Genomic DNA, 25,537 nt, shown 5'->3' on the forward strand with positions numbered 1-25,537 from the left:
CATTCAGAAAAACTACAAAAAATCGTGCAAATAATTCATTAAGAGTGTAGTATGCGATTAATCGCTGTCGTCGCAGTATTCTATAATTGACCCCAACTAGTCATTTGCAATCCTTACTTTATCTAGTTGGGATTTATCATCCATCAGCATTATCATTGTTTTACAAGTTACGCCAGTCATCCCTGTTATCGAATAGGTATTAGTCAGCTCTGGATTTGTGTAGCCAACTTTATTTAGTGACCGTACCCGTAGGGATACAAAAGGGACCTATCCAACAGTACACAATTTTTTACTGCGTACAAAGACAGTTCAGTTAAAAACGTACTTACAACTCTTCTGTAAAACTTTAAGGATACATTTCAGTTTGAAGGCAGTACTTTGCTTAAAGTTACAATACTGATGATATTTGTAGGCCATCCATGCCACATACTTTGTTGTTGTTGTTGTAGCAGTGCAATATACTCCTACCCTTTAGTACATATTTTATGTGAAGTGGTGTTGCTTATTTATGTTTTCTTGACTTGTTTTGCCTTGTATTATTTTAACATAAATTTTTGTATGCGAATTGAATTCACAAATCTCTTTACATTTGGCCGTTTATTCTATCAACGACATCATTCCACTGCTACCCCCCTCATTTGTCATTAACTTGCTATTACTTCGTAACCATCTTCACTGGAAACGCTTCCCACAGCCGTTGGCGTGCTATGAATGGTGGGGTTCGTACGTCTGGCCCATAAATCCCGAAATGTCTTTTGACACATGAATATGTGAAGCATTAAAACTGCCAGACGACATTATTTTATTATAATAGCAAATGGGTGGGCTCCTAGTCAATGCCACTATGGATGGAAACATTGACATGGAAGAAAAAATCATACTTGCTGCGATGTATGCCTTGAGCTAACCTAAATGAGCCGTTTATTTTGAAAGTGGCATAAGTCATTTCATGTCGTTTAGGTTCAGTGGTAATTTGTTTGTATCTCTCCTCGCCTCCAGTTTGTTAGAGTCCAATATCCAAAAGATGCAATTCTTATTATTATTTTATAATTGTAGAACCATCTATATATGCATTCGTTCAAAAATAACAATGCATTTAAGACCATGAGTTGGAAATGACTTATGCCACTTTCAAAATAAACGGCTCAAATATTGATATAATATGTATATGTAAATATGCATGTATGTGTGTTTATGTAGAAATTTTTATATATTTTTTTATGCATATGTAAATAAATATGTAGACACGGTCATTTATTTTAACGGGTGCTAAGCTGTGAAAGAGTTGGGAAACGAGATAGTTTCTTAAAGCGTCCGCTGGCTAAAATAAGAAAAGAAAAACAGTAAAAGAGCACCCAAAAATGGCAAACGCTCTAACGCTCTTGTGCTCTTACTTTTCCAGCTTGTCTTCGATTTTTATATTTGATGTCAATGTGCGAGGAAAATGGGGTTTCCTTAACTTCCGGCTCGCTTGTGTGCTTTTTTTTAATTTTTGCTTGCTTTATGACTACAGATACTTAGTTGTTGTGCAACAGCAATGTTTTTACTGTGTGTTTCCTTTTTCGTTATTATTATTATTATACTCAGTTGAGCAGAGCTCACAGAGTATATTAACTTTGATTGGATAACGGTGGTTGTACAGGTATAAAGGAATCGAGATAGATATAGACTTCCATATATCAAAATCATCAGTATCGAAAAAAAAATTCGATTGAGCCATGTCCGTCCGTCCGTCTCCCCGTTAACACGATAACTTGAGTAAATTTTGAGGTATCTTGATGAAATTTGGTATGTAAGTTCCTGGGCGCTCATCTCAGATCGCTATTTAAAATGAACGATATCGGACAATAACCACGCCCACTTTTTCGATATCGAAAATTTCGAAAAATCGAAAAAGTGCGATAATTCATTACCAAATACGGATTAAGCGATGAAACTTGGTAAGTTAGTTGAACTTATGACGCAGAATAGAAAAATGGTAAAATTTTGGACAATGGGCGTGGCACCGCCCACTTTTAAAAGAAGGTAATTTAGAAGTTTTGCAAGCTGTTATTTGGCAGTCGTTGAAGATATCATGATGAAATTTGGCAGGAACGTTACTCTTATTACTATATGTCTGCTTACTAAAAATTAGCAAAATCGGAGAACGACCTCGCCCACTTTTTAAAAATTTTTTTTTTTTAAATTAAAATTTTAAAAGAAAAGTTAATATCTTTACAGTATATAAGTAAATTATGCCAACATTCAACTCCAGTAATGATATGGTGCAACAAAATACAAAAATAAAAGAAAATTTCAAAATTGGCGTGGCTCCGCCCATAGGATACTTTTAATGCCATAAGTCGAACAAAAATTTACCAATCCTTGTGAAATTTGGTAGAGGCTTAGACTCTAGGACGATAACTGTTTTCTGGGAAACAGGGTGAAATCGGTTGAAGCCGCGCCCAGTTTTTATACACAGTCGACCGTCTGTCCTTCCGCTCGGCCTTTAACACGATAACTTGAGCAAAAATCGATATATCTTTTCTAAAATCAGTTCACGTACTTATCTGAACTCACTTTGTATTGGTGTAAAAAATGGCCGAAATCCGACTATGACCACGCCCACTTTTTCGATATCGAAAATTACGAAAAATGAAAAAAATGCCATAATTATATACCAAATACGAAAAAAGCGATGAAACATGGTAATTGTATTGGTCTATTGACGCAAAATAAAACTTTAGAAAAAAACTTGGTAAAATGGGTGTGACACCTACCATATGAAAAATTTTTGCAGGCCGAAATCAAAAGCCCTTGGAATCTTGGAAGGAATACTGTTCGTGGTATTACATATATAAATAAATTAGCGGTACCCCACAGATGAAGTTCTGGATCACCCTGGTCCACATTTTGGTCGATATCTCGAAAACGCCTTCACATATACAACTAAGGGCCACTCCCTTTTAAAACCCTCATTAATACCTTTAATTTGATACCCATATCGTACAAACACATTCTAGAGTCACCCCTGGTCCACGTTTATGGCGATATCTCGAAAAGGCGTCCACATATAGAACTAAGGCCAACTCCTTTTTAAAATACTCATTAACACCTTTCATTTGATACCCATATCGTACAAAAAAATTCTAGAGTCACCCCTGGCCCACCTTTATGGCGATATCTCGGAAAGGCATCCACCTATGGAACTAAGGCACACTCCCTTTTAAAATACTCATTAACACCTTTCATTTGATACCCATATCATACAAACAAATTCTAGAGTCGCCCCTGGTACACCTTTATGGCGATATCGCGAACAGGCGTCCACCTATAGAACTAAGGCCCACGCTCTTTTAAAATACTCATTAACACCTTTCATTTGAAACCCATATCGTACAAACGAATTCTAGAGTCACCCCTGGTCCACCTTTATGGCGATATCTCGAAAAGGCGTCCACCTATAGAACTAAGGCCCACGCCCTTTTAAAATACTCATTAACACCTTTCATTTGATACCCATATTGTACAAACGCATTCTAGAGTCACCCCTGGTCCACGTTTATGGCGATATCCCGAAAAGGCGTCCATCCATAGAACTAAGGCCCACTCCCTTTTAAAACACTTATTAACACCTTTCGTTTGATACCCATATTGTACAAACGCATTCTAGAGTCAACCCTGGTTCACTTTTATAACGATATTACGAAAAGGCGTCCACCTATAGAACTAAGGCCCACTCCCTTTTAAAATACTCATTAACACCTTTCATTTGATACCCATATAGTACAAACAAATTCTAGAGTCACCCCTGGTGAAAACAAATTTTTCGTTAAAAGATAAAATTTTCATGCTATTTGCAATTCTAATTGTCTCGCATTTAAACTACAACTTTTAACCGCACTGCCGGACCTAGGGTTTGATTTGGAGCTGTGTACATTGAAAAGTCCAGCAGAGGTTAAAGAAGCACTTCCCGTTTAGTTTTCACATATGAAATCGTGAATCCCAACATTAATAATGGCACCTCTTCGTTTGTACTTGTATGTTGTTTTATTTTATACGTCGTTCCTCGTTTTTAACGCATCTGGATTTTGTGCTTTTGAAATGCCTTGGCTAATTTGTGTTACATCTTTCCGGTTTCTGCACAGAATTGCTCATCTTCTTTCAGTTTGTTTAATTAATTTTTCCATTACATTCTTTTTAGTTGTATCCTCCACATATTTTTCCTTTCCCTTGTTTTCTGTTCCATTTGCTCCACTCTTAAAGGGGTTCGCTGATGTTATTAGTTGTCTGAATGCTTCCATTTTTGCTGCTGTGGACGTTCAAAACGCAGCGGCTGCACTGGCTAGGCCATTTTATGCAAATGAAAGATAGCGCTCATGAAAGTGTCTCTATCGATTTAAACTATCTTGGTGTGACCAATTGGCGCCGGTTGGCAGAGGAAGGACCGACCGGCGCACCTTGTTGGACGGCCATAACCGTTTAAACGATTAAGCGCCAAATAAGTAAAGTAAGTAAGGACGTTTAAAGGTTTTAAAAATAGAAGCCGCGATATACATCCGAGCTTCTCTTAAAAATTTGCGTTGTGTTAGTTTTATGTCGACACCGGACGACATCTACAACCTTTGAGAAGCTTTGCATTGCAGATGTATACTGGAAGTGTTTGCCAACCAACTGGTGCTACCAACAGGGGCTATCGCGCTGTTGAACACGGTTAATAAAGTATTTTATATTGCTTTTCCAGGGACTAGAACCCTGGACCTCCGTTGTGGTAAGAAAGCCGCCACCACTACACACTGGCGCAAAAACGAATTATTTGACCAATTTTTGTAATTTTGAATGCCTTTTAAAGCAAAATTTCGCCCACCTTAAATTAATTAAGGTGAACAAAATAAATGTAAAAATTCGACCTTTTTACGATTTCAAACTCCTTGCGCAATCTTTAAATCTTTTTTGATTTGCCTGAAATTTTTTACATACAAATTGTAAGGCTATTTCAATATTTCTGGCGGACCCTCCTAGTGGTCATATCAGATCGTTCCCGAGATAGTGGGGCTAGTACCTTAGAGGTTCTAGCTACCAAAACATAACGGATTTTTATCCGACGAAAGACCGTCAACTCCGATAACCCTCGACGTGCCTTTTCGTTAAAACAGCAACACTATATATCACTTTAAATACATTTTTAGAAATAATGATTAATTTTATTGTAAGTTGTAGTCTCTTATATGATATTTTCATTCGGTTCGCAAGCATTTTAATGCCATCTTTGATTTGAAAAGAAGTTTTGTTCTACAAATAATCAATCACCTCCCTCGAATTTGAGAAAGCAGTCAACTGGTGGTATCAAGTATTTTTATTCATTTAATTTTAAGTTTTAAATGTAATTTTATTGAGTTTCCAACATAAGTTCAAATTCCACTTAATCCAATTTCTCTTCATCATTTGGGTTACGTAGGTTTTTCATAATTTTAATAGTTTTCAATTTCAATTTATGGTATTTGTGTACGTTTATATTATTACATTTTACTTTCAAACATTTTGAATGTTTTTAATCCCATTTATGAACTCCCAACAAAATCAAAGCTATTCAAGCATAATTTCGTAAACAGAAATAAATCAAAACAATTTTACAATGCCACTCAAATTTCCGAGAGATTAATTCAATAAATTGAATTTTTATTCGCTCTCAACCATTTGACCAATAAAAGTTTCATCTTTGTTTTTTTTTTCGTATTTTTGTAAATTTGGTTCGAAATGCCGCAACACACAGCACCTCATCGCTCATCCTAATTATACATCGAGAGCTTCCAAAAAAATGCGTTTAATTTTATTTACCAAATTAAAACTTCTTTTGTTAGCTGCTACTGTAGTCTCTTGTTCTCTCAGGTGACGTTCTTCCCTTCCATTGGTATGCTTGCTTTTACTGCCACTTAGATTATATTATTTTAGCTGTCACAAACTTTTATTTAAAATAATCATTTCTGAAACTTTTATAATTTGTAAAATAAATATTTACTTTTATTTATGTACCCCTGCCCGCAGGCCTCCGAAATGTGATTGTGTTGGACTGTTAGTTGATTTTATTATCTTTATTGGTAGCTGTGGCAGTAGTGCCAATGGCAAAAATCAACAGCTTTCACTGGTAAACAAAGCGAAAACCAAATCGAAACCGGAACAAAGTACAAACGAAGGCTAACCAAGCCAAACATAAAGATAAAAAATATAACTCAAACAAAAAGTTTACAAACTGAGTAATCAAATTAAAAGAGTTGAAGAAGCTGCACCAATGAATGAGCGCATTGTGAATTGAGAGAGAGAGTCGAACATACAAAAGGATACGAATACCTCCATTAGACGTAAATTTTAAAAGTGTATAAACATATTCTTCTAACATTTAGCTATAAAAAATAAAAATATTTGATTGCTCATTTCTATACAGTATCCTCCATGACGTCCTAAGTAGCGCAGTATGCAAATTTAATGTTTTTAGTAATAAAAAATGAAAGGTATTTAAAGATTAAGAGATAGACAATTGATGTATTGATATATCTTAGCTAAGATTAATAGTACAGGTTCTATTAACATTAGTGCACATAAATTTGTTTTTAAGTATGTGAGGGATTTTTCTTCATTTAAAATATCAGTTCCAGATGTATATTTTGATATGGTTCTTGACAAATCTTTTTGGCCTATACATTCGGTGGTACATTTGTACACCACAAAGTCGAAGGTTGAGCCTCGCGCACGTATAGTTTCAAACAAGTAAGGAAGGCTAAGTTCGGGTGTAACCGAACATAACATACTCAGTTGAGAGCTATGGAGACAAAATAAGGAAAATCAATCTGGGGTAACCCTGGAATGTGGTTGTATAACATGTGTATCAAATGAAAGGTATTAAAGAGTATTTTAAGAGAGAGTAGGCCATAGTTCTATGGATGAACGCCATTTAGGGATATCGCCATAAAGGTAGACCAGGGCTGACTCTAGAATTTGTTTGTACGATATGGGTATCAAATGAAAGGTGTTACTGAGCATTTTAAGAGGGAGTGGGCCTTAGGTCTATCGGTGGACGCCTTTTCGAGATGTCCCCATTAAGGTGGACCAGGGGTGATTCTATAATGTGTTTGTACGATATGGGTATCAAATGAAAGCTGTTAATTAGTATTTTGAAAAGGAGTGATCCTTAGTTCCATAGGTGGACGCCGTTTCGAGATATCGCCATAAAGGTGGACCAGGGGTGTCTCTAGAATATGTTTGTACGATATGGGAATCAAATGAAAGGTGTTACTGAGCATTTTAAGAGGGAGTAGGCATTAGGTCTATAGGTGGACGCCTTTTCGAGATATCGCCATTAGGGTGGGCCAGGGGTGACTCTAGAATGTTTGTACGGTATGGGTATCAAACGAAAGGTGTTACTGAGCATTTTAAGAGGGAGTGGGCATGAGGTCTATAGGTGGACGCCTTTTCGAGATATCGTCATTAGGGTGGGCCAGGGGTGACTCTAGAATGTGTTTGTACGATATGTGCATCAAACGAAAGGTGTTACTGAGCATTTTAAGGGGGAGTGGGCATTAGGTCTATAGGTGGACGCCCTTTCGAGATATCGCCATTAGGGTGGGCCAGGGGTGACTCTAGAATGTTTGTACGATATGGGTATCAAACGAAAGGTGTTACTGAGCATTTTAAGAGGGAGTGGGCATTAGGTCTATAGGTGGACGCCTTTTCGAGATATCGCCATTAGGGTGGGCCAGGGTGACTCTAGAATGTGTTTGTACGATATGGGTATCAAATGAAAGGTGGTAAAGAGTATTTTAAAAGGGAGTAATCCTTAGTTCTATAGGTGGACGCCTTTTCGAGATATCGCCATAAAGCTGGACCAAGGGTGACTCTAGAATGTTTGTACGGTATGGGTATCAAACGAAAGGTGTTACTGAGCATTTTAAGAGGGAGTGGGCATTAGGTCTATAGGTGGACGCCTTTTCGAGATATCGCCATTAGGGTGGGCCAGGGTGACTCTAGAATGTGTTTGTACGATATGGGTATCAAATGAAAGGTGGTAATGAGTATTTTAAAAGGGAGTAATCCTTAGTTCTATAGGTGGAGGCCTTTTCGAGATATCGCCATTAGGGTGGGCCAGGTGTGACTCTAGAATGTTTGTACGATATGGGTATCAAACGAAAGGTGTTACTGAGCATTTTAAGAGGGAGTGGGCATTAGGTCTATAGGTGGACGCCTTTTCGAGATATCGCCATTAGGGTGGGACAGGGGTGACTCTAGAATGTTTGTACGATATGGGTATCAAACGAAAAATGTTACTGAGCATTTTAAGAGGGAGTGGACATTAGGTGTATAGGTGGACGCCTTTTCGAGATATCGCCATTAGGGTGGGCCAGGGGTGACTCTAGAATGTTTGTACGATATGGGTATCAAACGAAAGGTGTTACTGAGCATTTTAAGAGGGAGTGGACATTAGGTCTATAGGTGGACGCCTTTTCGAGATATCGCCATTAGGGTGGGCCAGGGTGACTCTAGAATGTGTTTGTACGATATGGATATCAAACGAAAGGTGTTACTGAGCATTTTAAGAGGGAGTGGACACTAGGTCTATAGGTGGACGCCTTTTCGAGATATCGCCATTAGGGTGGGCCAGGGGTGACTCTAGAATGTTTGTACGATATGGGTATCAAACGAAAGCTGTTACTGAGCATTTTAAGAGGGAGTGGGCATTAGGTCTATAGGTGGACGCCTTTTCGAGATATCGCCATTAGGGTGGGCCAGGGGTGACTCTAGAATGTTTGTACGATATGGGTATCAAACGAAAGGTGTTACTGAGCATTTTAAGAGGGAGTGGACACTAGGTCTATAGGTGGACGCCTTTTCGAGATATCGCCATTAGGGTGGGACAGGGGTGACTCTGGTATGTTTTTGTACGATATGGATATCAAATTAAAGGTATTAATGAGGGTTTTAAAAGCGAGTGGCCCTTAGATGTATATGTGAAGGCGTTCTTGCGATATCGACCAAAATGTGGACCAGGTGATCCAGAAAATCATCTGTCGGGTACTGCTAATTTATTTATACATGCAATACCACTAACAGTATTCCTGCCAAGATTCCAAGGGCTGTTGATTTCGCCTTGTAGAACTTTTTCATTTTCTTCTACTTAATATGGTAGGTGTCACACCCATTTTACAAAGTTTTTTACAAAGTTATATTTTGCGTCAATAAACCAATCCAGTTACCATGTTTCATCACTTTTTTCGTATTTGGTATAGAATTATGGCATTTTTTTCATTTTTCGTAATTTTCGATATCGATAAAGTGGGCGTGGTTATGGTCAGATTTCGCCCATTTTTTATACCAAGAAAAAGTGAGCTCAGGTAAGTACGTGGGCTAAGTTTAGTGAAAATATATCGGATTTTGCTCAAGTTATTGTGTTAATGGCCGAGCGGAAGGACAGACGGTGGACTGTGTATAAAAACTGGGCGTGGCTTCCACCGATTTCGCCCATTTTCACAGAGAACAGTTACCGTCATAGAATCTATGCTCCTACCAAATTTGAGAAGGATTGGTAAATTTTTGTTCGACTTATGGCAATAAAAGTATTCTAGACAAACTAAATGAAAATGGGCGGAGCCACGCCCATTTTGAAATTTTCTTTTATTTTTGTATTTTGTTGCATAATATCATTACTGGAGTTGAATTTTGACTTAATTTACTTATATACAGTAAAGATATTAAATTTTTTGTTAAAATTTGAATTTTAAAAATTTTTTTTTTAAAAAGTGGGCGTGTTCTTCATCCAATTTTGCTAATTTTTATTTAGCACATATAGAGTAATAGTGGTAACGTTCCTGCCAAATTTCATCATGATATCTTCAACGACTGCCAAATTACAGCTTGCAAAACTTTTAAATTACCTTCTTGTAAAAGTGGGCGGTGCCACGCCCATTGTCCAAAATCTTACTAATTTTCTATTCTGCGTCATAACGTCAACCCATCTACCAAGTTTCGTCGCTTTATCTGTCTTTTGTAATGAGTTATCGCACTTTTTCGGTTTTTCGAAATTTTCGATATCGAAAAAGTGGGCGTGGTTATAGTCCGATATCGTTCATTTTAAATAGCGATCTGAGATGAGTGCTCAGGAACCTACATACCAAATTTCATCAAGATACCTCAAAATTTACTCAAGTTATCGTGTTAACGGACGGACGGACGGACGGACGGACGGACATGGCTCAATCAAATTTTTTTTCGATCCTGATTATTTTGATATATGGAAGTCTATATCTATCTCGATTCCTTTATATATGTACAACCAACCGTTATCCAATCAAACTTAATATACTCTGTGAGCTCTGCTCAACTGAGTATAAAAACTTGATTACCAGCCCTGCAAATACGATTCAAAAGTAACTATTCACTATCAGAATGTTCGTGGTTTGCGTTCTAAATTAAATGCATTTTACCTTAACAGTTTTACTTTTACTGCGGAAGTGATTGCTTTCACAGAGACTTGGCTAAAACCTGATAATTTAAATTCAGAGTTATTTTCAAATGACTATGTTGTTTTTCGGTGTGATCGTCAATCGAGAGCAGGCGGTGTCCTGATAGCTGTATTGTCCAGTATTTCTACTGAATTGTTGAGCTTTGAGGACGCGCTTGACATTGAATTCATAGCTGTAAAGCTCTTTTTCCCGAATTTTTTCTTATATATTTCTTGTTCCTACATACCGCCTCGGTCAGATATGTACGTTTATGATTGCCATAAAGCAGTTATCCACAGCCTACATTCTCGTTTGCGTGATAACGATCGCCTAGTGGTTCCTGGGGACTTTAATTTACCATACGTTAGTTGGATTGGCAACGATGATTCAAACTTTTTGACTCCTGTTACTCAGCATGATTTCATTGGTTCGCTTATGGAATTGCCGCTAGTTCAGATTAATAACGTGGTGAACTCTAAAAATAAGTTGTTAGATTTAGTTTTTGGTGATAGTTCAATAGGTACTGGTCTCAGTCGAATCCCTGCGTTATCCCTGCCTGAAGATCCCTTGCACCCTACACTTGAGGTTACACTGGACAATTTACTGCCTACGATTAATTTCATGGAAGTGTTATGTCGTTCTCGTTCGAGATGTTTTAAAAAGGCTAACTTTGATTTGCTTAATCACCTGTTAGCTTTCCACGATTGGTCTGACCTTTATGCTTGTACTGATGTTGAGGCTGCCACGTCTATTTTTTATAGTTACCTAAGTGACTTTATTAATCGTTGCGTTCCGGTTCATTTTGTTAAGGCTAAGAGTAGTAAACCACCTTGGTTCTCGAGGCAACTTGCTAACCTGAACAATATTAAATCGAGGCTCTATAAGCGTTTTAAAAGATCTGGTTCTTCTGAAGATTTTTCTAAATATTTAGTTGCCCGTTCCAATTTCCAACGCCTGAATCAAAACTGCTACAAGTCGTATTTAACAAGATGCAAAATTGAGTTTTTTAACAATCCTAAAAAATTTTACGGGTTTGTTAATTCAAAGCGCAGATCTTCGGGATTTCCATCATCTTTGTCTTTGGGTGGCGAGAATGCTAGCCTTGACCATGATATTGCCGACTTATTCGCAAACTTTTTCAAATCGACCTATTCGTCAACCTGTACCCAAACTGGTAGTTATCCGTTCGAGATAGTTAGTTCTAATTGTATTCTCAATCCAGTCATTGATAGTGCCACTGTACTTCAGAGTTTTTTAGCTCTGAAACCGATTTTTTCTCCAGGGCCCGATGGTATTCCTGGCTGTATGCTTAAGTTCTGTGCTGTGAACTTAACAGAACCGATCGTAAAATTGTTCAATTTATCTTTGCAATCGGCGTCATTTCCATCAATTTGGAAACAGTCATTTATCATACCTCTGCACAAGAAAGGTAGTAGATCTAATATTGAGAATTATAGGGGAATTGCTAAGCTTTCAGCTATTCCTAAAACCTTTGAACAAATAATTACCTGTCAGCTTCAACATTCGTGTACTTCCATATTATCACCCTTTCAGCATGGGTTTGTGAGATGTAGGTCAACCACCACAAACCTACTTGAGTTTACCTCTTTATTTCGGGATGGTTTTTTGGCTTGCAAGCAAACAGATGTGATTTATACGGATTTTAGTAAAGCTTTTGATTCAGTGAATCACGAACTTCTGATTCTGAAGCTTGATTTACTGGGCTTTCCGAAGAGTCTGACTTCATGGCTCTCAAGCTATCTTTCTAATAGAACCCAAAAGGTGCTTTATAAAAATATTATTTCAAAATCAATTCATGTTACCTCTGGTGTACCTCAGGGCAGTCATTTAGGCCCATTGCTTTTTACTCTTTTTATAAATGATCTGCCACAGATTTTGAATCATTCACGAGCTCTAATGTATGCCGATGATGTAAAAATTTGCTATACATGCTTGCCTTCGGAGTTAACTCGCTCAAATCTACTTCAGGTTGATTTGGACTCATTTCAACGTTGGTGTACAATAAATGCATTAGTTCTAAACTGTTCCAAATGTAAGTTCATGACATTTCATCGCGTGAAGCCTGTCCTGTCGTCTTATGCACTTTATGGCACTCTTATGGAGCGTATATCTTCGATTAACGATTTAGGGGTTCTGTTTGACTCGAAACTGAGCTTCAACTCACATATTTCAGCTATTACTAATAAAGCAAAGGGTACCCTTGGTTTTGTTAAACGCTGGGCTAAGGAGTTCAAGGATCCGTATCTGACCAAAGTCCTCTACACTTCGCTGGTCCGCCCAATACTTGAGTATTGCTCGTGTGTTTGGTGTCCATTATATATTACTCATATAAAGCGTAGTGAGTCTGTGCAGAAACAATTTTTAATTTTTGCTCTACGGGCCTTTAACTGGGGCTCAAATCTTCATCTTCCGTCTTATAGAAGTAGACTTCTTCTCATTAATTTGCCAACTCTGGAAAATCGTAGAATATTACTCGGGGTAATGTTCCTGCATAAGCTAATTCTAGGTGAGGTTGACTCCTCTGAGCTGCTAAGTCCATTGAGCTTTGCAGTTCCTGCTAGGACGTCCAGACACTACGTGCCCTTCCATTTACCCCTGTGTCGTAGAAATTTTGGCAAAAATGATCCTATACGTGTTTGGTGCTCGTACTATAACGACTTGTATAATTGCATTAGTATCGAATGTTCGTTTGTTGCCTTACGCAATGGTATACTTTTCAGTCTCAACTGATATCTTAAAGTTTATTTGTTTAATTTGTAATGATAGTTTAATTTTAGTTCTTGTTCAATGTTAAAAGAAATTGTAAATTTTTAATTTATTCCATTTTTAATTCTATACTTGTATATATTTTTACGCTATCTTTTTTTTATGTTACGTTCCTTTGTATTTTGTTAGTCGACCACTCTTGTTAGTTGACTTTAAATAATTAAATAAATAAATAAATAAATAAATAATTTGAAGAGTATGAAATGGAAACGTTCACCCTGACCTTTACAATTTTTCTCTTATCAGAAATCAGCGGATGACTCTGAAAAACTTTCTCTTATAAATTTTATCACACAGATTACTCAAATTGCAAAAAAAAAAACAAAAAAAAATAAATGTGCTCCATCGGATATATGCTACAACCAGCCCGAGTTTTCCAAAAAGGGCTTCCGACGGATCTTAAACATGTTCCAGCTAAAACCGGGTTTTTGTACAGAAAATACTCGACAGTCTCTTTTGCACTTACGTCTTTACAACTTCTGCAGTTGTTATTATGCGTGCCTAAAGCTCAATGACCGCTATAAGTTTATGAGTATCAGTCCTAAATCTACCCAGTGAACTTCTTGTCCTCCTCTCATTATAGTTTGGCCATGTATCTCTTGAAATTGCACAGCCCATGTGGCTCTTCCACTTTTGCTGAGCTTTTTTCGCGTAAATGTGCCGAATTTCCCCCTTCGCTAACCCCAGGGTATACCTACTTCGACGCTGGTTACGTCTCACCTCCTTCCGCTAAGCCTCTACGATCCAGCTCATCCGCCATTTCATTTTCTTCGATTCCCCTATGTCCCTGAACCTAGATAATGGATATTTTCAGAGTGTCGGTTAATGTAGCTATAAGTTGCTTGCATGCCCCTACTAGGACCTTCATTGCTGCTTAGCTGTCAGAAATGATATGTATATACTTTGCCAGTTATGTTACGGACCTAGAGCGATTTGCGTGCCAAATCACGGGGCCTTCTGTTTGAAAGACCCTACAGTTTGACGTCAGTAGTTCTCTGAATCATTTCTTTTTGCTTGAAAAAAGAGTACCTAATTGTGAGAAACAATTTTTGGATGCATTTTGTTTCTTTTATGATACAGTTTTGATGTTTGGTATGCTTTTGAATTTTACCATTCTTCAATTCTAGTCTGCGGTAACATTTGCAAAAGGGGGTGAGAAGGTACCTGCTATATCTTCGCCCCTCTCCTTGCATGCCATTTCTTGTTTCACAATCACTTTCGGGAATAATTTAAAAATGTAAACGCAAATAGGAAACTGAAGTACACGCAAGAAAAATTAATTATTGAAATGTACAATTCAAGGCGAATCTATACAAGGTGAGGGCAAAGCGAATTTGACCAATTCGCCGTGCAGAAGAATGTCAAATCAAAAGAAATTTTTCATTGATTTCGATTAACTGACATATTGTTGTACAAAGGCGTTGTATGGAAAATAATCAATAAGAAGCAAACAGCTGTTCTGATAACAACACCTGGGCCCGTATCGCGTTATACGATCAGTGATCGAAATGAATTTTTTAATTCACAATAGCTCTAAAATGGGAATAGCTCTATAGGGAAAATGTGAAATGGTAGCTAAAAATACTCATTAGTTTCGATACGTGATGGTATAGCACGATAGGTCCCTGGAACTGAATTCGCCTTGATATAATGTATAAATAGTCGAAAATTATTCGTGTCCCTTGATTTGACACTGCGACTGAAAAAACACAGTGAATCGCAATGATGGTAGTTAAATCGCCGAAATAGATTGACTGAATCAGCATCTGCGTCTCGTTTGGAATGACTCTTACCAATGATTGGAATAACAAGTTTCGGAACAGCCCGCAAATTCGCGATATTCAGCTACATAATTATCTACGTAGACGGCGGCAGTGGTGTGGTGGTAACTCCCGGACAAAACAACATCGAATTTTTAGAAACAAGTTGTTTCTCAATAAGCGTGGAACCTCATAACTTTTCTCATAGTCTTGCATATTTTGACATGGGATTTATACGATCCATGCATCCTACAAGTTAAAATTTAATATTTCACTGCAAAAAATTGTGTGACCTTAAAAATGGAGTCATTAGCACTGAATGAACCAAAAAATGTATGGATGCAAATCTTTCAAATGCTCGATATATAAAGTTTGTATGTCAACACTACTTTCATTTTCATTTTCATTTTAGAGGCTGATATAATATTTTCCATCCTAACTTCTATTTATATATGTACATTCTTCTTGTTGTTTCCGCTTTCAAAATATTCAATTTTGTTATAAAAAAACTCAAATTTGTCGCACTATGCGTCACAAGTTGTCACAATTTAGCGAATGAATTTCGATTTTGCCAAAGTTATTTCGAGTATATTTTGAAAGCATGTTGGTGCATAGTCGAGACCATACTCTGCATACTTCCCATTCCTCATATTTTAATGCTTTTAACATCAGTGTAGCCTTGTGGCAATTTTGACTTTCATTTTGAGTCTTCGGTTACCAATCAAGTTTATTTGTTTATTTCGAGCTTTTAGCGTTTAACTTATCAAACTGAAGCAAACTTTCAGAAGTACATTTATTTAGCCTATTTTAATTTTTATGGGAAAGCAATTTCGAAATTGAAATGAAGCAAAGTCATTCATATCGATTCTGATTGGTTGGATTTTGTAGTGGTTACATTTTTGAAAATGTTAGGTGGTTAGAAAAGATTGAATTTTGTTTTATTAACATCCTTATTCGTAAAGAATAAAACTGGTTTATAAAGCTCTTATGATTGGAAATCTTTAAAACTTTTGTGTTGTTTTTTTTTAATTAACGTGTAAATCTTTACTGCCGGCGTATCGTTTGCGTTTAATAGATGCATGGATATATGGAGACTCGAAGAGTTCAAGCCCCGGGCAAAGAAGCATCAAAAATTTAGAAACAATCTTTTTCAATTATAGAAAAAATTTTCTAAGCGGGGTCGCCTTTCGGCAGTTATTTTGGAATCACGCCGAGTGTATTTCTGTGATGAAAAGCTTCTCGGTGAAAGCTCATCTCCCTTGCAGATGCCGTTCGGAGTCGGCTAAAATATGTAGGTCAGTGATTGAAAATGCTATGCTGCTCTGGTATATTTTTGTTTTCTATTTCTCCCACTCTAAATATCAACAGAGCATAGGGTAGAGCCGTAGCATTAAAAAGGTTCTACGTAACAATGGCCAACAGAGCAAATAGCAATTATTATTTTTTTGCTATCGCTCTACTACAAATAGCTTATCGGTTGTAGTTTTTACTCTGCTATTTCCTCCGCTCTAATACACGACGTAGCCCATAGCAGAGCCTAAGAATGCTATCACCTTTCTATGCTACGGTTCTGCTCTGTGCTCTGTTCCCGTAGCCACTTTCCTAAATCATTAAATCTATTCCGGGCCCGTATCGTGTTTTAGATCACGAATCGAAAAGGAATTTCCTTCAAACGATCATTATGAATCTTTAGAAAGCTTCATAAAAACAATTTCAGAGCTATTGCGATTGAAAAATTAAATTTCGATTATAGATCTTATGAAACGATCCCGGCCCTGGATTTGGTGCTCAAGCTGCCTAGGATATGATGTGGCAGTCACGGAGTTTATGGATTCTTGATTCCGATTATGCAACGTCAGAGCTACCAATTTATTTTTCCAGACTTCTGATTCCGATAGAAGTTATGGCTTTAATCGAAGTTATAACAACAGTCGATCTGTTTATTAAATAATCTGTGATTTTTTTTTAGAGTCACTTCGTTTGGAATAATTTAATTGCTTTCCAAGATACATACCTCTATTACTAAACACGCTTAAGTTAGTAAATTTGTTGAACAATTTAATCGTTTATTTTTAAAAGGGCACATGTCCACCTTTGGGCAAAAATCACACCACACGCGGTATACAGATCACAAGAAAACGTCCAACAAAATGTTTAGCTTTCCTCTTTTAAGCCAATCTTAAAGATTTTGTATTTCAAAATATGTTTTTTCCTATTTTTTTTATTCATTTTCTTTATAAAATTGCTTTCGAGATCAGGAGTGCAGAAACCAAACATTTATGCCAGGAAGTACTTCTTGAGCATTTCTTGGACCTTTTTAGGACGTAACTATTCAATGTAGGGCCCGTGGCAAATTCTTTTGATGGGACCCTATCAATAAAAATCGTCACGTTGTACTCAGTTTAATTTTAATAAACTTCGATATTTTCGGCGAATCCAATTACACGTTGTACCTATATGTCCCACTAATGCCATAGGCCTTCTCTCTTAGGCAAGAGAAAATGGGCTGTAGTCCATGCTAGCCCAATGCGCATTGAAGACTTCACATTCATTCATAGAACATAATATCTCAATGCATTAATACTCTATTCGCTAGCTTTTCGTTGAGGGAACAACATCGTGAGGAAACCTGCATGCATTTACAATGATATAAAAATAAGAATTTAATTTCAACATCATATTTATTAAGAAAAGTTTTTTTTCGAGATTTCTGTTCCGCAAAAGTGTCTATAACATCATCATAGTTAAAAGATCGGGCCATGGCATTTTCAATAGAGAGAAAATCCAAGTTACATAACCTGTCTTGTCTCGTAGAGTTTCTTAAATAGGTTTTTTTTTATCAATTTCAGTTTTGGAAGCTGCAAGGAAAAATTATTATTTTTTATTACTAAATAGAGACCTTCTCTAAATCACGACGGTTTTTCTATTTCGTCTCTGAAAGTGGATCGAAAATTAAGAATCATATATGTCTTTTTTATATATCTTAACAAATTCTAGAGCTTTTTTTAATAGATCAGTGTCATTTAAAGCTTTTAAAGTGGAAGGCCACAAAACACTGAAATTTGAAACAATTGGAATGAAACGCGATCTCAGTTGGATTATAAAGATGTCCAATACTCGAAAAAGTATGTTCACTTTGAAAAAACTTTCCAGATCTTGGAGACGGTCATCTTCGCAAAGCTCATCAAAATGGAGTTTTACCTTTCTACGCTATTTGCTTCCATTCTAAATTTTCAATTTAATGTCGATACATTTCCAATTATTCCAGACATATTTTCAAACGCTTTAAGGCATTTAATTAACATGAAATTGTATTATGGTCTTCAGTTGTCTCACTTTGGGTTGGCGCATTTCATGATCGGTTTTTTCATCTGCTAAACAATTTGAAAATGTCGACAGGTGCCCTTTTAATAATAAACGACTCAATTATTGAAGCGCATTTAATGCCTCGACTAAAATCCCCGTCACATAAGTAGTTTTTCATATGAATGCGTTAAACACAATCTTACGCATGGTGAGTAGATTGCATGTATTTTTATGGATAACGGCAGATCGAGCGACACTGACACCATCCGACTTCCAACTTTTGTTGCAAGCAAAGCATAAGAAGAAGAATTTGACATTTGCTTTTGGAATTTAACAAATAAATAGGACCCAAAATATTTTTGCAAGTATTTTTCTTGCAAAGTGAGAATGCTTCTAAATTTAAAAAAGTGCTTCGCGAAATTTTGTATGTGAATGGGCAAAAGCGAAATTAACTTCAATTGCCAAGTCTGAAGTTCCTTTATATTTACAAACGGAACATCTCACGTGATTGTGGCAATGTTACTGGCTTGCATAAGATTGCGTTGAACGCATCTACATATGTATATGAAAAACTTCGTTGTGGCTCTGCCTTAACTGAATGTGAAAACTGAAAAGTGCAAAAAATCATAGCAGACTTTTTTGTAGGCCGTCAATTATTACCTAAAAACATGTATGTATGTACCTACTTTATAACAGTACTGTCGCTAAAGCGTAAAAATATTAAAAATAAAAAGAATTCACATGAACTTGCACATTTGTATGGGAAATCGAAACGTTTTCAATGTGTTTAACAATATTTTCATTATACCAAAAAGAAAAAACATTTTATTTCGCGTGCTCCCGTCCACTTATGTATGTGCGCACTACCAACTTCCAACCAACTTCAGATTCAAATAATCAAAGAGGAGTAGATTAATAAGAGGCGTCAGTTCGTCCTTTTTGCGATGTTCTTGTGTAATTTACCACTTGCGGGGTATTTTTAAATTGCTTCTACACATTTTCATAGGGAATTTGGATTCGTTTTAAGAGGTAGTATTAACTAAATGATTCATCCTCTTTCCAACAATCACAATATATTTCAATATAAACTTCTGAAGAGTGCGTGAAAAATGCATTTCGTAGAAAGTACGAATGACGCCTCTTATCAATTTACTCCTCTTTGCTATAATACCTTAATTTTTCTTCAAATGCATTTAAAGTACCTTTTATAAATAATTTCAAGTTAACTTGCTGTGGATAAGTTTGACTTTTGTATTTTTTTAAAGGCTTCTTGGCGATATGTTACCTGAAGCATTTATGTATGTGGGCACACTGTCTTCAAACATCTCAGATTAACTTTAAGGCTTTTCCCAATTTTACTGATTTAGCTCCACCAAAATATCACCATTAGGTTATAAATGCTCTTCTGCCATTTACGTGGATGATTATAATTTATGGCACTGGCATACAACATCCGGTAGTAGACTTTAGCTCGGCATAAAACTCATTTTTCCAACTTTGACACTGCGACGTTAGCCAGCTGGAAATCATTTGTCAAAACAGTGTGAAGCTATTTTCAGAAATATATTGACAAATGCCAATTTTTGTAGCATGTCCAAGTCTATTATTGCTTATATTGGTATATGTACATACATACATATGTATGTATGTATGAAATGGTACGTACAATAGACTGGGTCGAAAAAAAAAGTTGCCAATGTCCGCCCCTAAATTTGAAGATTATGTTCAGGGGGTTTCGGAAAAATGTTTTTTAATTTTTTTTGATCCTTCGAAATACAGCCGAAAATGTTTTTTCGTTGTAACTTGGTTATTTGACGCCCCATTTTTAAAATTGATATGTCATTATTTTGGCCTTGAGAAGCTTCACATTTCCGTTTAATGTCCCTTTAAGCTATGAAGTCATTTTCACATGATTAGGTCAGCTAACAAAATTTTACCCCCCCCCCCCCTAATGTATGCTTTTTTCCTTACCAAACGAAAGTACTTAAAAATTAAAGAAAATGATGCTTTGAAACCATATTACTAAAATAATAAACAAAGAAGTTATAGCACTTTCAATATTTATTGCAACTACAGGAATCAGGTAAAATTCTTATTATACTTGGACCTGAAACTCATGATATTTTTGGAGGAAAAATTGCAGGGTTTGCATTGAAAAGTTAATAAAGATAAGCAAATATCATGAGTAGGGGAAGTCAAAGTAAATAGGTGAGTCAAACCTGTTGTTTCGTATTTATAATAATAACGCTATGCGACAAAATCAACTTTTTTCTGGATATTAGACAAAACCCACATTTTTGTAGAGATTGAGGCTTAAGTAAACAAAGTACAAGAAAGTGTTTCTTGGTGTGACCAATTGGCGCCGGCTGGCGGAGCGAAGGAGCGACTGGCGCGCCTTGTTGGACGGCCATAACCGTTTAGACGGTTAAGCGCCAATTAAGTAAGTAAGTAAGTAAAGGGAAATGTGAAGCTTCTCAAGGCCAAAATAATGACATATCAACTTTAACAATCGGACATCAAATAACCAAGTTACAACGAAAAAAGATTTTCGGCTGTATTTCGAAGAATCAAAAAAATTTAAAAAAATGTTTCCGAAACCCTCTCAACATAATCTTCAAATTTAGGGGCGGACATTGGCAACTTTTTTTTTTGTATGGGGACCAACCCAGTCTAACGTACAATATCTGGCATAACATATGTATTTATGCATGTGACATACAGCGATATATACATAAGTGCTTCACAGCTATCTTTGACACCAAAGGGAGTTGATTAATAAATAATGCTGGCAAAGTCAAATACGAGGTTATTTACTTAATTGAAATACTGCTATCAAGACACTGTTAAAGGCGTTTAAAAGATTAACCCTGAAACTTTTAATTTTCTTATTGCCTTTGCAGCATTTTCCCAGTAGGGGAACACGTATTTTTCCAGTGCATTCAGAACCATTACAAGTTCGCCCTTAATCGGCGCAGGGATCGCGGTATTTAAAAAAAAATCCTCCAAATTTGAAAATTTTGCTTTCGAGTTTTAAATAATTTCCCGAAAACATACATATCTTGAGATTGGATTCTAAGCAACTTCTCATAATAGCAGTGTTTTTTTTTACATGTATATACATCTACATTTGCCGGTAAAAAAAACGGTTATAATTACTTAGATAATGTTTAGGAGACCCATCCATCGGCAATTATTGAAGACTCGCGGCAGTGGTAAAATAACTCGCTACAAAACAAGTTCTGCGGAATAATGGGAAAAAATCATGAAAATTGTGGTTGTAACACGCGAATTACTTGAGTTTCGTCCTTTTCTTTCGGAACGCCATAAATGGCATACTTCAACAGCGCTATGCAAGACGCAGCACGCGAGTGCCACAAGAGCTTTTGGCACTGAATGTGCTCATATCAAAAATAAAGGTTTTCTGCAATTCTAACCTTAAACCAATAAAAAATGTCAATGTGGCTGCTCTAGAAAATTTTATAAAATCAAAGGAAATGCGTGATAATCACACCCAAAAGTAAAAACTTTTCCTGCGACACGGACGACATTGACAACATGAAAATTGGTCAAGTTTTTTAAATGTTATGAAATGTCGAAGTGGCACTGCGTATATCGTTGTCAGAGATGCATACATTCATGACTTGGGATATTGGCAACAATCGCACCGAATGCCCAACAGCAAGATAGAAAGGTGCAAATCAATTATACAAAAGCCAGCCAAAGGTGGAACATGTGGCATATGAAGTATCTGAGCACAAACATACACACTTACGTATGTCTGTATGTATGTACATTAGAGCGTATTTTGAAAATATTTCCACCGGATTCGAATAGATTTTTAAAATGAATAAACGATTTTTTTTCGATATCTTTTCTATTAGATCTTTAATTTTAATGACCGATATATTCCTACAATTTACCAAATTCGGCCAAAGACGGAAGGTTTTAAGTCAAGGCAAACACCTGCGAGAACGAACACGGCGACCTTGCACTCGATGTTTATATTATGGAGGGAGCGCTTCTCTGATCACTAAATGGAGAAAATGGAAACAGCGATGTACCACCGAGGGATGATGAACCAAGTCCCAAAATCGATTATGATGGAATTAATGTCCCTCCACCCAATTATGACGAAGTTAGAATAGCAATAACCACATTAAAAACAAGGCTGCGGGCGCTGATTGATTACCATTGGAGCTATTCAAAAACGGTGGCGAGAAGTTGGTAAGGCGCCTGCATCAGCTTTTTTGCAAAATATGGTCGGACGAGTGCATGTCTGACCATTGGAATCTACGTGTTCCAGCTATATCGTATTTCGGTATTTTTTTATATCGCAAATAAGGTCCTATCAAGAGTATTCTGCGAATGATTGAAGCCCAGCGTGAGTCGGCTTATTGCACCTTATCAGTGCGGTTTCAGACCTGGTAAATCTAACCATATTTTCATCATGCGCAAAATCTTGGAAAATACCCGCGAAAAAAATATTTTAAAGGCGCCATCGACAGCACTAAAATGAGCTGCGTATATGTCGCTATGTCTGAATTTGGGTTACCTCAAAACTTCTATGGCTGTGCAAAATCGCTGAGCAACACCATCGGCTCAGTCACAAGTGGGAAGGACCTCTCCGAGCCGTTCGAAAATAAACAAGGTTTTCTTTAATTTGATGCTGGAGTAAGTAATACAAGCTACCGACTTGTTTGCCCTCCTTTGTAAATCTTATACGGTAGGAGCTCAAACTAGGCGTGGAAATTTTTAACTTTTATTTTTTCAATGTATCCTAAAACGCCCTAATGTGTAATTATGTCACCAGGCGCAAAAACTAATGAAAATATAAGTTAGCCCATGCAGACAAAATGTAGATGCTCATTTGGAAAATAACACTTATGAAGAAAAATGAAACGCTGAAGAAATTTTTTAACTTTTCCTTTGTAAGCCAAATAAATTTTTTTATTTTAAAATATGCATTTTTCTTTTTTATTATTTATTTTCCTTACAACATTTCTTCCGTGATGCGTGCTGCAACCATAAATTCAAATTCGGTAGTATTTCTTGAGCATTTCTTGAAAGCTTTAAGAAATACCCAAGAAATCCTAGCACGTTTCAATTGATTCACGCAGAATGCATATTGAATGAAAGTTTGTAAAAATAATGAGTTTTAAAAAGGAAAATGTATATTTTCAAATAAAAAGACCTCAAGTTTGACAAGGAGAAAAAAAATCGAACGCTTTCTTAAAATCTGGAAAACGAATTTTATAATAGAAACTTTTGTGAGCCCTACTTTGCATGGTCCATGAGGCATATAGTCTCTTAGCGAGTGAGGGAATGAAAGCCGTTGGAAACAGCGCTCCAGTTTCAGTTTTGGTTTCGTTCTTCAAACTAATATCGGTTCCGGATGACCCTCAAAGCTTTAGATAAGAACAAAAATTATAAAGAATAATTTTTTGCTATTAACTTGCTTTTTTGTTATATTGGTCGAGATCAGTTTTTCTTTTTAAATTTATACCTCATATAAGTAAGCATAAAATTCAGTTGGAAAAATCTTAGATGAGCCCATTTCCAATTCTGGGCATTGCTACATTCACAAATACATCCGAACATACATAATAAATATATGTTGACATACATAAATATTAACTTAGATAATGCCTAGCACTGTTGGCGATCCAAACATAAATAAAAGTAGAATGGTCTATGTTCTTGTTACATGCAGTGATAAAATTAAGAGATGCTACTCTTAAGATAAAGGATATTTTATGAGAAAAGAATTCGTTTCTGACACCTTGCCATGCAACAATCGTTTTACATGGAAGTAACCACAGTGCACCTTTTGGCTAAAACAAATATGTAGTCATGTTAAACAAACAATAGCAATAGATACCAAAAGGCACTAGAAAATATTGTTTTTGTTGTTGCAACAGTAATTCAGCCAGCTCAAAGGACGCTACCACTAGATAGCGTCTAGTGGCGATCTGGTTCTCATTTTACTTCAGAGAAGGGTTTTCCAAAAGCGATTGAAATCTCGATATGATGATGTCCCCCCCTTTTTTTAAAAATATGTTATTCAAATTTAATTTTGTTGGGATAACGTAAACAAAGTTTTATTTCTTTCATAATGTTACTTATATAAGTTTATTCCATACTCGATGACGTTAGTCACTTAAAAGAGAAAACATTTTACCTTATCCCGTAGGCCCAACGACGAATGCGAAAAAATTCAAGTTACAAAAAGGAGTAAGGCCCGGTTTTTCGGTAGTTGGTTAGGCTAAGCTTAAACTAAGTTTTCTTGAAATTTAGTCAAATTCAAACTACCGTTGACCTACAGAACAGTTTTTCAGTCACAGTTTAGGGCACGCTTTTTTGCACGGTAACATTGGTTTTTCATTATCTAGATAATTTGTAGAACAGAAGCAGAGGAATTTAGTTTTTCCAACAAACTTGGAAAAAATATTTCTCCAGCCTTCAACAAATATATAGTGTCTGCAGAATATTTGATATCCATCATTACTCTCAAACCTAGAGCTGTCAGGTTATATATTATTGATATTCAACATCATTCTCCAATCGCTATCCAACCATGGAGAGATTTTCAGAAATTTATAGTTCTCAAGTGATAATCAGGCACATTCTCCAGTTGATATCCTACATAGGATCGAGGTACATAATTAGTTAAACTTATAAACTTATACGGAAAAACCGGGCCTAAAAGTATTAAACTTGGCGAAATAGAAGGAAAATTCAAAGTGTGATGCGTTGTCCCACAGGGTTTGATCATTTATCTCAAGATATACATACATACATACATATTTACCTGCATATCATCATAACTAAAAAGCCACTGGAAAGAGAATAACAAAGCTCGCCACTACTGCTAATTTGCGGTTTGTTGTTTTCCAACTTACCTGTAAAGAGAAAATGAAAAAAATTGTAAAATACCGGACAAATTTCTTCATTTCAGATTGCATAAAAAAGAAAAAAAATTGTTGAAGATAATACTGAATGCTTCGCATTGAGCTCATTAGTTAAGTTGCGAGCTGACCATGCAGAAGTACGGCATTTCTCCCCCACCTGAAGGCAATTACTAATAAGGTTTATTAGAGTTGGTAAAAGTGCAAAAAAAAGTCGAATCAGAGAATAGCAAAAATCCATTGTAGGATCGTGAACAATGGCAAATTTAATACTCAACTTAGCTTGGCTTAATCATTTAATTTAGCCATC

The 25,537-nt window shown here is 36.4% G+C and overlaps 1 protein-coding gene across 5 annotated transcripts in view; it reads right to left on the reverse strand.

The window, feature by feature from the left end:
* drl (derailed) overlaps positions 1-25,537 on the reverse strand; it is a 380,401-nt gene that overhangs the window by 85,817 nt on the left and 269,047 nt on the right. For 2 of the 5 annotated variants that reach the window (XM_067765860.1, XM_067765861.1), the window contains exon 2: positions 25,131-25,221. The exons of 2 other annotated variants lie outside the window; for them this stretch is intronic. Coding sequence is in view for 1 of the 3 variants with exons in the window: in XM_067765857.1 (XP_067621958.1) it covers positions 19,608-19,647 (40 nt within the window). In the remaining 2 variants the exon portion in view is untranslated. Of the gene's footprint in view, positions 1-19,607; positions 19,751-25,130; positions 25,222-25,537 lie in introns of those variants that run through there. One more of the 5 variants, XM_067765857.1, reaches the window with a different exon arrangement.

This window comes from Eurosta solidaginis, chromosome 2 (assembly GCF_040869045.1).
Source record: "Eurosta solidaginis isolate ZX-2024a chromosome 2, ASM4086904v1, whole genome shotgun sequence".
Taxonomy (NCBI): domain Eukaryota; kingdom Metazoa; phylum Arthropoda; class Insecta; order Diptera; family Tephritidae; genus Eurosta; species Eurosta solidaginis.